The following is a 13,246-nucleotide window of genomic DNA, read 5'->3' as shown; positions in this document are numbered from 1 at the left end:
ATCATAATATACTTTTTTAAACCGGCCTGACAAGTGTTTTAAATCATTATTTACAATATTAAATTAAGTTTGAAGGTACAATATTAAAATGACATAACTGCTACTGGACTAAAACCTCTTTTGACGTTTATTGGTCGCACGCAGCTCCAGTGCAGTGCTGTGTTAAGCGTTTGTCGGAAATTATAAAGACAAATTACTGTTTTGAACCGGTAATTTTCGGTTTAAATTCACTTCTCTAAATAATGGGTAATTTCCACCAATGAGTCCAATGACATAAAGTATTTACGGAATACGGAGTTGTATTCATTTTAGACTCTAGCTAATAAAGAAAAATGTACTCTGAATTTCATGGTCAGTGAAATTATGTCTATACATTTTACAGGAGTAGATTGTTATCATAATATTATGAATTGGTCAAAACTGGTTTAGGTTATATATACTCATTATTTGTATTTCTTAGTCGCATGCGCGGATTTGATACCATGGCTGCCTATTGGAAAATGTCTCGTATTGTTACCGTGAAATTTTCATCTCATAAAAGCAGTATCAATCTGAACTAAACTCCCAAGTATGTTATTGGCTTTATCCTAGTTAACCTGTGATTTTCTTGTGTATTTATTTATAAAATTATAATATAATTTTAATCTTATCAGAGTTTTTGACAGACTTCAGAAATAGGAGAAAATTATCAACGCGGTTTTTTAGGTTCTTTTCCTCAGAACACGTCATTAATATTTTTTTGTTTGGACAGGTACGGTTTCCCGCCTAATTTAAATAGGACTATTACCATTTTAATTTCAAGTCTGTTATATTTTGTTAAAATTTTATAAGAAATGATATGAAATTATAGGAATTGTATTATTGTATTAGAGACTTTGTATTTTCATAATTTTGATGTCTTTTTTTTCATTATTGTTTCTCTTTTTTCCGTGGTGTATGGGGATGTGGGGGTTTTCATGATATATTGATGTATTTTATCTATAGCTCGTAAGAATGAGGTTATTACATTGACCCCAAGTATTTTGTATTGTATAGCAACATGAAAATTATTTCCATATGTATCAAATTATTGTAACTTTTAATAAAAAGTAAAATAAACATGTTAAGAATTTGATACTTGAAATATTGAATTTTTGTACAAAGTTATAAAACGATATTTTATACACCGGTAAATACGGGATTTAAAAGAAATGTCTCAATGTTTTAATGTGAGACCCTATTATATGGCACTTAGAATGTAAATAATTTATATTTTTTTATTCATTTTTTTTTAATTTATTTATTTACAACATCCACGGGCTCACAGTTGCCCGTGCCTTTTTTTATATTTTATTTTTAAAAATTTTGGCGTTATTTTATATTTTTACTGAACATCAGCATATCTTCGCTAGACTTCGAGCTTGTCGTCTTCTTGGAAGACGTGGCCAACACTGACATTTTTTTTTCAATTTAAAATAATATATAAAAATACTGTATATAGTATTTTTTTTTTTACCCTGATTACTGCAATCCAGCGGGCCCTGCTCCGTGCTCGATCGAGAGAGTACAGCCTCGGCGACTCAGATGTCGCGTTTATGTATAGATGTCTTGAGGCTGTGCTCTAGGATGGTCTTTTCTGAAACACCCGCCGCTCGGCCGATGAATCTGCCGATAGCGTCGCTACCATCGTCCGTGTAATAGACACAGGTGTTAGTGTGTCCTATTCATTATTTATCGTTTTAATTTACAATAATCGTGCCTAAAATTAAATTTGTTCAATATTCATACGACTTTTATATAAAGACATGGGCAGTTATGATTCAGTATCTTTTTTTAGTGTTGCTACTATAAAAAATAAGGATACCTTTTTATATTTTTCTATTTGGTAATATAAGAATTGTTATCAGTAAGATTTTATCTACGTGGCTATTATGAATGCAGTTTTTGCATTTGGGTCTGTCACCTCATATAAAGATCTTTTTTAATATATTAAACGTAGCATAATTATAATACAACAGCACTGTAAGTGTACACTTGTAATACACATATATACTCTGTGACATCGTATAAAATAGCAGAAAAATATATTGCTTTCACGCTTTGTAATAAATGAAAGATATTTTTTTTCTTTTAAATAAAATTGACAAATATTTTTTATAGTTTTATTCATCCACCGTTACTTACAAGAAATAAATTAAGATAAAAACCTAAATGCATGAGCAAAATTATAAACTTGAAAAATTACATCTCTGGCTGAGTACTACGGTACAAAATGTTTAATAATAAAAACAACACTGGTCGATTTATAAATAAGTAATGATTATATGATAATAGACAAATTACTGAAATCTAAAAACATTCTTAAGTCGCATTTAGACATTCGTGTGACGTCACTAGCACGGATATGTGAACGTAGTGTTCGTCTTTCGAATCATGTTTGACGTCAACGCTTTTAACGGTTTTAAAAAAAATACACGACTAGTGCACCTTTTCAGTTTTTTCAAATCCGCATGTCAACGTAAAGCCACACATATCTCGTTAAACAATTCATCGAGTGGCGAGTCCGAACATGTGTAATTCCGGTATTAGACATCAAAATAAAACTTGGCGTCAAAAATTTTCACTGCGGATTTTTTTATGAAAATCTAATCCTTTAGAATAAATATAGTATAGTATACTGCGTAGTGTCATGCAATACACTAAAGTTTTAAAACATTTTATTGATCCAATGTTTTTTAAACATTTTTTTTTTTTATATTTGTTTTAAAATGTTAACATTTAATATTCTAGCCATCAAAAATAGTAAGTATTGGTAGAACGGAATATTTTGAACGTCATAACTGGTGTTTCAAACGTCAAATCTTTTTATTTTAACAATAATATAATATAAACTTACTTTTTCGAGAAAATAATATGAGCGATTTGACTTCAGTTTATTTTAATCTTATGCTTAGTCACTTCAAGGATTTAATAACGTTAAAAAAAACTGACTGGATGCAATAAAATATTATTGTGTTAGTTAAATTTCAAATATACATTATTTTTTTAGTGTTATCTTACATTTGAAAATATTTTGAATAATTCGATTTTTAAATGAATGTGACGATTACAAAAATGCGAAGCGCCGTTACTTATATAATAGTATTACATACCAAAACCTTTTTCATGACGCGCTGCATCTTCTGCTTTAAGTTTTATGTATATTGATTTTGTAGTTTTCCAGTTATATATTACAAAAAACATTTCGTTTCCAATATATAGATAAAGAATTAAAATTCCAAATTTAAATTATTTATTGAGTTGAATGAAACACCAGTTTGAGTTAAATATGAGTTAAACTTATTTTAGTAATTCACTGTCTTCTGCAAGGGTTTTCTCATTGACGAGCTTGGTGAAGTGCTCGATGAGACCTTCGATTGACATTTCTCCGTGGACTTTGTTGTCACGGGTTCGGACATTCACTGTTCCCGAGTTCTTCTCTCGTTCACCAACCACTGTGAATTATATTGAATTAATGTATTAATTGAATGTTATGTAATATTTATATTTTCTCAGTTTTGAAGCAGTATTTATTAGTTCAGTAAACATATCAATTCTGCATATTCTAATGTTTTATTTAACTCTAACTTTACTCTAAATCTAGATTAAGCGATACTAGGTTTTTAAAAATAAACAAGGAGTGCGTTTCTGTACTATAATCGTCTGGGAGTCTAACTTCAGAGCAATCAATTTAAATTGAGTTTGTTGTAGCATAGATTAATTTCAACTTTAGATTTTAAAAAATACAATTTGAACAATAGATTTAAAGATAACATACTGGAAATAATGTCTGAGTATTACCTAATATATAGTTGAACTGCGCCAACTGAGCATTCCGAACTTTCTTGTTGAGAGTGTCGCCAGCATCCGTGTCTACTTCAGACATGAAGCCGCTCGCGAACAGCTTCTCGTTTACCTTGATATACATAAATTAGTAATTACGTTGTCTGTACTTATAAAATCCAGACTGATTTTATCAAGGCACAAGGTACAGCTAAAGCTACTATGCCTAGAAAGTTGATGTTTAGGGAGGGGGGGATAGTAATTTTCAACCAAATATTCGTATCTATATCATTTAATAGATATTCGATGCTGGTTATCAGTGGTATAAGTATAAGAATATTGTTACGAAAGGTATTTCGTTTTTTATATGGTTTGATCATTGTGGCGACAAAGGATTAAAAGGCCCTACAATTTCTGTCACTCGGGTTTTTGAATAATTTATTTACTTTTTAATATAACATTAAAATTATTAACTCATCAGAATAATTTATATCAATATCTCTAACGTGGAAAGCCCTTCCCTTCCCCTCTTTTATGGAAGCCCAAGGGCCAGTTTCTCCGGATGCCTTCACCAAAATCCGGTCCTGTGGCTAAGGATTGAAACACGAAACATAATTGAACCAATTAAAGCAATTTGACAAACATAATGTTTCAAGTTACCTGTATAGCATAGTCATCGAACGCTGGTCCAACGGGCACGACTCGGGCCTGCCGAGGACTGAGCCAGAAGGGCCACTTGCCGGCGTACGACTCACTCAAGATCGCTATCATTCGCTCCACGGAACCCAGAATAGCTCGGTGAATGATTACAGGCCGCTTCTTATCGCCGGATTCACTGAAAAAGTACATTACATTTCGATGTAAGTAATTAAGAAATTTTCCATATTGCAGTATATTCATATAATTCAGTCAGACATCAGGAATAAAAAGTCCTTTCTTGGGGTCTAAGCTAGCTTCATAGTAAATGTCATCAAATTCGGTTCAGTGCTGAGGCCGTGAAATAGTAAAGTGACAGTCAGACAAAAACATAGACGAAATAATCATTTTCGCATTAATAATATAAGTAGATAATAGTATTTTCTATTTTTTTCCAATAACCTACATCCATATGTATATTTTCATTTTCAAATTGACGAACTTGCATTTCTTTTCCTTCCCAAATTAACAGAAAGGAGAAGTATTAAAAATCTAGCTAGATTCGTAACAAATTTCATTAAAATCGGTTTAGTGGTTTGGCCGTATAAGAGCAACATACAGACAGACAGTTACTTTCGCATTTATAATATTAGTATATATAGAACAAGACACATCTTGTTAGTAAACCAAATGCCAGAATTTAGCTTTAATGTTTAAAGAATATTAAACCAGAAAACAAAATATTACAGTTTGATCGTAGAAAATTAGCAAAGTAGTACTTCTCAAAGCTAAAAGTAATAATCCTTACCTGACATAGGTCAGGTTGAATCTCTCCGGCAGCTGGAAGTCCAGCTGTATGGTGGCGCACTGGTGCGAGCGTCGCAGCGCATCCTGGATGGTGATGTCTATCTTGGGCCCGTAGAATGCTCCGTCCCCGGGGTTCAGCTGCCACGGTCTACCGAACTTGTTGAGGGATTCCTCCAAAGCCTGAAAATTTATGTTAAGCATTTATACCACGATATTTATACAATGATATTAAGGCTATGAATAACTAATATGGGAATTTATTAAAATCTAAGAAGATGACAGACAGTATTTATGATCGTCAATTAGACAATACTGTTATCAGTGACCAAAACAAATAGTTTTAAATAATAATAATATATTAAATATTAATGAGTCTTTATATAATTAATCATCAGTCGTTTAATGGTATCCAACTGCTCAGCAATGGGGAAGTAGCAGAATCCCGATCCCTTGCATTATTGTCATGCTTATTCCTAGTAAGTTTTTCGTTCGGAAAAATATTGATAAGATCATGCAAATAAATAATTTATAAAGAAAAAAACTAACATATGTATTATTGGTTCAACAATAGAAGGAAGTATATAAGCAATCTTTCCTTTTTTTATTTTATATGCAGGCGGACGAGCTAGTGGGCTACCTGATGTTAAATGGTCACAAATGGTCGTAGACATGTTGATGTAAGAAATGTTTATCATTCCTCACATCCTCAATGCGCTACAAACCTTGGTAACTATGATGTTATTTCCCTTGTGCTTTAAGTTGCACTGGTTCACTCAGTTTTCAAATTGGAACACAACAATAGTATTGCTATGTGGCTGTAGAATATCTGATGAGTGGGTGGTATCCACCCAGGTATAGAAGCTAGAATAACATAAAGTGACGCTGACCTTCTCAGCTTGCTCCCAGGTGGCGACGTCTCCGAGGTACTTCTCCGGTCTCGTCGACAGCTTCAGTTGGAACGTGAATCCGAATGTGGAGTACACGCATTCCAAGAATTCGAGGCAGCCGAGCTAAAATAAGATCATGGAATATGAGTTGTGTCAGCAGAAATGATACTTGTTCGAATTCTTTTCATTCGTCTATTATAATAGTTATCAATTAAATAATTAATCAACCATCACACAGCATGTACGTGTGCATGAATTTGTGATCTAAGATATCTCATAGGTAAGATTCCTCAGCCGGGACGATCCGAAAATGTCACTAGTTATAATAGGCAGATCCAGAAATTGTAAAAGTTGAATATTAATTGAATTCGCTCGAGTAAATATGAATAATTAAAAGCAGAAAGTCTCACCATCTCGCTCTCGATGTGCGCGGGCGCGCAGAAGATGTGCGCGTCGTCCTGCTGGAAGCGGCGCACGCGCGTGAGGCCGGTGAGCGCGCCGCTCAGCTCGTTGCGGTGCAGCGCGCCGAAGTCCGCCAGCCGCAGCGGCAGCTCGCGCCACGAGCGGGTGCGGTTGTCGAACATCAGGCTGCGGGGCAGGGATATGACTCCGTAGCGCGTGGGCAAACATTTTTAGAATAGGAAAATTATTTCGTAGTGATATCCTATAGTCTCAATCGTAGGGTACATGAAGCTCTCCGACGCCCACCTCCCCCCGTTACCCGCGAGCGAAGTCACGGGCCTGGACTACAATAAATCGATGTTCCTTACCAGTGTCCCGGACAATTCATAGGCTTCAACGCGAATGTTTCCTTCTCTACGTCGAATGAGAACATATTTTCCGCATAGTGAGCCCAGTGACCCGACGTCTGCCAGAGCTTAGCGTTGTACATGTTCGGTGTAACCACTTCTTGGAAACCTCTCTTCCTGTATGAAAATAAAAAGCCAATATATTTAACAGATAACAAGGACAAGCATTATTATAATAATAATTATTATTAGTTATATAACAAACAATTTCCTCAATAAACATTTAATGATTTTCAGTTAGTCTACGTACTACATGGATCATTTAAATTGGTAGTTTCTGAGTTTATTAGTATGTATATTTAAAAAATTAGAGAATTTATCTTTAAGCTTTACGAGTTCATAAGATATATTATATGAAAGATAAAATTACAGCGAGTGCTATGAAAATGCTTATTACCTGTATTGTTCCCGGATGAAGGTAACGAGGTTGTTGTATATATGAGCACCGCGGGGCTGGAAGAAGCAAGACCCGGGAGACAACTCGTGGAAGAAATATAGCTCTTGTTCCTGTAACAATAAGGTGCAAATTAGTTTTAATGATACATCCATTAAAATACTTGCAAGATACGAAACAAACTAAATTTTCGAGATCCTGGCCACATTAACAGAGAATATATTTACAAATTATCTGTCTCAATAGCACCCTGAAGTAAGTAATTGGGAGTAATTACACTCCCATGCCTCGGAAAGAACGTAAAACTGTCGTTCCTGCGCTTGAACTCTTTCAGGTCGTGAGAAGGATAAAAAGTGCCCTCACACAACGTAAACACGACTGTGTTTACGCACACACGTCTAGACTGAGAAGAGAGACGGCTCTTGAGAATGGCATTAGCCATTAGAGATTCTTAGATATCAATCCGGCAGAAGAATCGTCATCGCTCAGGCTGTCTGATCGTTACCATTTCTTCCACTTGTGAATCTAGGAATAGTATCAATATATAAAAACACATTAGAAACATTAATTTACTTACCCTACCGATCTTCCTATGATCCCTTTTCGCAGCTTCTTCTTGTATAACCTCCCATTCCTTCAGCTGTTTGGGTTCGGGGAACGATACACCATAGACACGCTGTAAACTTTCGGCATCGGCTTTACCCTCCCAGTATGTGGCGGAGTTCTGTGAACATTTATATTCAGCATGAGGAACTATAAGCGAAAAACTATAACCCACAAATAGGTAAATTTTAAACGACGCCCGGTCTGCGTACTCCCCCCCCCCATCTCCTCTCCTAAGTTTTGCAAAGCATAAGTTACTAAAACTAGTGCTTTTTTTTTCAAACAAATAGAGTTGATAATACTTAGAGGAATCAATTTCAATATTTTAAATTTTGACTCAAGTCTAAAATCTGATGATTTATTACAAACAAAATATGTTAATGTTTATGGTATGAGTTATTTAGTCCTGTAACATTATTCGTAATCCTTTACAATACATTAGAATTTATTGTTCACTAATGAAACTAAATAATAAAATATGAGTAAAAAGGATGTACAGGCCTTATTATTAATACACCAATCTGTTCAGAATGACAAAAAGGGCACAATATACTGGATATATGTTTTCTGCAGTATTCAATAAATATGGACATAACAGTATTCTTGATCCTACATATTAGTTAAGTGATATGTGACAGTATACAATATATAATTCCCCTTGATCTGTTGATAATTGGGACGTACCTTAGTGACTTTTAATGCTTTAACTTTCCCCGTATGCCGTACATGAGGTCCTCTGCAAAGATCAATGAGCGGACCACATCTGTATACAGTAGTCGTGGCTGTATCCACCTTCTCCTTGAGGATGCGTATCTTAAAGGGATTGTAATCAAACATTTCCATCAGCTGTTCCTTTGTAAGTTCAAGTCGTTCAAAAGGTTGCTTTTCCTTGGCTATCTTTTTAACTAGACCTTCAAGTACGTGGAAATCAGTTGATGATATCTGAAAATTATAGATACAGTTTAATATCGCTACTTCTCAAATCCTATGCACAGGGCATTAGTAACATTTCAAAGTATTGTATGTCAAAATACATTATTAGATTTCCTTAGGTCACCCTATGTAGGGAATAATCTTGCAGACTTTATGGTGATTTTTTCATTATAAAACTGGTATAAAAAGATATTAAGGACTGATAGCAGCAACTGATGCGAACAATCGTATAACTTTATCAAATATTCAACATAATTCTAAAATAAGTTACCATAGGTTTTTTCGTATCGTAAAAAAGGCGACGAAATATTAGACAAAAAAGCAGAAAATCATATAAATCTGGAATGAGTAAGAAATTTTAATAATATCAATAATAAACTTACGCCTTTCTCTGGGTAATGCATATCATAGTAAAATCCTTCTTCAATCGGTGGACCGTAACACAGGTGACCACCATATACCTTTAACAATTGTTAAACGGAAAATATATTATGTTGTCCATACATACAATTTAAAACTTCGAATTAAACACCCAGTTATTTCTATACCATATTATAGAGGTAAAATTTGTTTGTTTGTATGTAAAAATAATAATCTCCATAACCAATGATCTAATAATGAAAAAAAAAATTATCAAGTAGAAGGTCACATTATTCCTGAGTGCTAAACGGTATTAATTATATTTATATGATCTAATTTTGGGCGGATCACTAGAGGTACTTGAACTTTGTCAACCTAGAGAGCAACAAGAGCCTTCTAAAAAATGAACAAATTAAGAAAAAAATAGTCATATCCTCTCAATATTCAAAGAATTATACAATTCAAGGTTTTGAGTCTTAACTACTAATCTTATAGATGATTGTACAAACTGTAGCTGCAAAATCTTCATATACATGATCAAATGGACAATGTTCTAATAAAAAGTAATGTTAAAAATATTATTTTTGTTTACTCATTCACTAACAAATGTTATCAATAAAATGTATACCATCATCAACCTAGTATAAATTTTAGAATTCCGTGCTAATTTTTTTTTAAATACATCACATTTTCAATGTCTAGTCATGATTAAATTAAAGACTGTAATCACAGCAGTGGGACTTAAACTATAAAAAAACTGTTTACCCTTTCCATTGCCTCCCCGAGCATATGTGCAGAGGAATGCCAGAATACTGCCTGAGCTTCTGTATTATCCCATCGTAGGAGTTCCAGCTTGCAGTCCCCTTCCAATGGTCTGTCTAGATCCCAAAGCACGTTGTTGACACGAGCAATAATCGTGGAGTCTGCTAAGCCTTGGCTGGAAGTAAGTCCAATTACAGTTGTTAACCTCATAACTGCCGAATTGAAATACCATTTAAAAACCGAACATCGTATAAACAACACTTAATGTCATAACAAAACTTTTATAATTATATTTATCAATACATAATTTATAAAGGATTATATTATGTTTATTGTTAATAGTATGACACATAATTGTTTTAAAATTAGTAAAATTGTCCATTAAATAAATACTTACTATTCACTCCAAAACTCGCTTGTGAGCAAATAAATAAGGTTTCAAATTATTCGAAATTGCCAATTAATAAACAGTGGGGTAGCTATTGTGGCAGCGTAACATTGATAAATAATAAAAGCATAGCATTACTCGATGTGGATATTATGTTAAAATAAAGCAGACATTGCAGATAAGATAGATTCAGACAAAACATATGGTAAATTTATGTTATGTATGTAAATTTCTAATATGATATAAAAAGCATGTGAAGATTATTTGTGTGAAATAAAACTATTAACTAGAGAACTCTCATAAGCTTCGAACTCACTTTCCATAGTTAAAATTATCTACAATAGGCTATTTGACTTGTTTTTAAAAAACATTTTATATTATTTAGTAGACGTTAAGGAACCTAATAAATGTTGTTTTTTTTTAATTCTAGTACATATTTGCTGAAAAATATCAAATTAAAAATTCCATATTTAAATGGCGCGCGAAAACGCTACTTTAACAATATGCAATGGGGTCGGTGACATCACTTGCCTGTATCGTAATCTGTGGCACATATAATCCACATACAGAAGGCAAACGAGGTTAACAAGCAAGTGACGTCATCATAAACCCGACCAATCCGGAGCGTTTTGTGTCACATGACAAACATTTAAAAAAATGCATTTTTGTTTATGGATTTTTGAATAAATTAATTATTATTTTCAACTTTCGTTAATAAATAACCATTTTTAAACTCACAATATATACTGATTACAATAATTGACACTTTATTTTTCATATTGTCAAATAGCCTATTTTTCAGAATCATTAAGCAACTAAGATTGTGTTGCACAACACTCAAAATTCTAAAAATCCCACCTACAAGTTCTTTATTCGATTTGCTTGTTCCTAGCAGATTTTAAACTCGCAAATAAATAACTATGATGAAGCTCACCAATGTTTTTATTATGTGTTTAAATTGTATGATTTAATAAGTGTAAGTGACATATTCGACCTGTTTTAATTAAATAAATAAATTTAAAAAACTTGACAGTAACATGCATCTATGAAAACAGTTATGTACAAAACTAGCTTGAGCTATGTAGCAAATATAAAAAATATATCATTATAGTCTTACCTGATACCCTTAGCAACATCATAAGGCGTAGTCTTCCAAGCTTTAGCCTCAACCGTCTTGCCATCAGGTAATGTAACCACTATACTTAAGTCTGGTTTGGATGCTAACTCCTCCTCATATTGTGCTTTGAACTTATCCCACAAATCTATACGCTTTTGAATGAATTCTGGCCATGGTTTTAATTCAGCGACACCTCCAGGTGATTCTTCTTTCTTTTTCTTTTCCTTCATCGCTTTTTTTTGCGACTGTAAGAAAATTTTAGTATGATTTATATGTTAATCATTAAAAAAATTATATTATTAATATATTATTAGTATGCATCTCTTAAGAAATTTGAATATTGGTAAGATCGTAAGAATTATGATTATATTTAATAGTTAGTTATATGAAGGGATCCTATAATTATTTTTTTGTATAATTTTTGGTAAAATGGCTTGAATTAAAATTGAATGTTAGAAATTTTGAATGGTGATGTAGTAAATATATTTATTTTTATAAAGTAATTTAGAAATGAAGAATATTTTGAAATAAAACGGATAATCTGTGATAGAATGATAACAGGTTATATACAAACAAAAAAGTATATATATTCATCAATAATTCAATACTTATTTTCAAATTATATATAAAATCGAGGAACTTTAGGAATATTGTAACTAAAATTCAAAATAGAGTGAAAGGTATCAAAATAAATATATATTATGATTTCTAGGAAGTGTGATATCATTCCAGTTGGCATTTCTGATGAAATCCTACAAACCCATGTGGCATAGCCCTCTTTGATGCGGACCACGGAGAATCTATGCAATTTGAATAATTTTAACATCGCTTATTAAACGAACAGATTGTCGGGTAAAAAATAAAATATTGTGCTCAAAATCCTGCCTTTTCGTTAATGTTTAGATTCTGAATTTCTGCTGCGGCCGTGTCGCCCATGGTGTCGTCGGCTCACTTGACAGATGACATATGACAACTGAAAACAGACGCTCAATTCGCTGACATTGACGTTAGCAATTGCTATTGTTTTTGCATCATTGAAAAATAAATATAATTTTATACAAAGTAATATGCTTAAATTAATCTTACTTTATTAGTGTTCTGACCTTAGTAATATTTATGAGTTACCTTATTTAATTGTTTGTTATTAAAACTGGGAATTAACGTAAACGTCATAAATGTTGTGACATAATGATTTTCCTTTATTATTTGTCTTCTTACTAAATTGATACGTTAAAAAAATAAATTTATAAAAATATTTAAATTAATAGTGTATTAAAATGTCAATGTATGTCCAAAGATCGCGTCCAGATACGTTACAAAATATAATATCGTCGTTTAAACAATTTGAGAAAAAACTAGATAAGCTTCAAGATGATGTGAATTATCATGGTCAAACGCTCTCCGAACTTCATATAATGTTGGCCAATATATCGACAGGAAATATTTTAAGTGGTATTCATAACGAAAAAATTGGAGATGTCAAGAAACTTGTAAATAAAACTACAGCTATGCGCAACGATAGTAATTTTTATCATGAAAAACCAATTAAAACAAAACGTAGAAATACAATACAACCTTTACCTGCTAAACTGACTTCAAAAAGTTTTCAAGGTCCAAGGAATGGAATGAAGGCAAATGATGTACAATCATATAATGTAACGAAAATGCCAAGTAGTCCAAGTAATGGTTTAAGTGGAAAGCGTGCTAGGCAAAGAAAATGCGAAAGTCCGCGTAAAACTTCAAAAATGA

General features: G+C 32.8%; 1 protein-coding gene across 3 annotated transcripts in view; it reads right to left on the bottom strand.

Moving 5' to 3' along the window:
* LOC113398882 (threonine--tRNA ligase 1, cytoplasmic) overlaps nucleotides 1-12,460 on the bottom strand; it is a 52,577-nt gene extending 40,117 nt beyond the window's left edge. The window contains exons 1-14 of one of the 3 annotated variants that reach the window (XM_026637832.2): nucleotides 12,383-12,460; nucleotides 11,498-11,742; nucleotides 9,996-10,167; nucleotides 9,254-9,331; nucleotides 8,622-8,879; nucleotides 7,912-8,058; nucleotides 7,338-7,447; nucleotides 6,902-7,057; nucleotides 6,542-6,719; nucleotides 6,132-6,254; nucleotides 5,246-5,424; nucleotides 4,462-4,636; nucleotides 3,820-3,934; nucleotides 3,255-3,473 (exon numbers count right to left, since the gene is read on the bottom strand). In XM_026637832.2, the coding sequence (XP_026493617.1) occupies nucleotides 3,319-3,473; nucleotides 3,820-3,934; nucleotides 4,462-4,636; nucleotides 5,246-5,424; nucleotides 6,132-6,254; nucleotides 6,542-6,719; nucleotides 6,902-7,057; nucleotides 7,338-7,447; nucleotides 7,912-8,058; nucleotides 8,622-8,879; nucleotides 9,254-9,331; nucleotides 9,996-10,167; nucleotides 11,498-11,742; nucleotides 12,383-12,433 (2,142 nt within the window). In that variant the 5' untranslated portion in view covers nucleotides 12,434-12,460 and the 3' untranslated portion in view covers nucleotides 3,255-3,318. Of the gene's footprint in view, nucleotides 1-3,254; nucleotides 3,474-3,819; nucleotides 3,935-4,461; nucleotides 4,637-5,232; nucleotides 5,425-6,131; nucleotides 6,255-6,541; nucleotides 6,720-6,901; nucleotides 7,058-7,337; nucleotides 7,448-7,911; nucleotides 8,059-8,621; nucleotides 8,880-9,253; nucleotides 9,332-9,995; nucleotides 10,168-11,497; nucleotides 11,743-12,257 lie in introns of those variants that run through there. The other 2 variants (XM_026637828.2, XM_064217753.1) reach the window with 2 other exon arrangements.
* Between the last annotated feature and the right edge of the window lie 786 nt (nucleotides 12,461-13,246).

Source organism: Vanessa tameamea, chromosome 18, assembly GCF_037043105.1.
Source record: "Vanessa tameamea isolate UH-Manoa-2023 chromosome 18, ilVanTame1 primary haplotype, whole genome shotgun sequence".
Lineage (NCBI taxonomy): Eukaryota > Metazoa > Arthropoda > Insecta > Lepidoptera > Nymphalidae > Vanessa > Vanessa tameamea.
The sequence above is the reverse complement of the archived record's forward strand: the minus strand, read 5'-3'. Positions and strand labels throughout refer to the sequence as shown.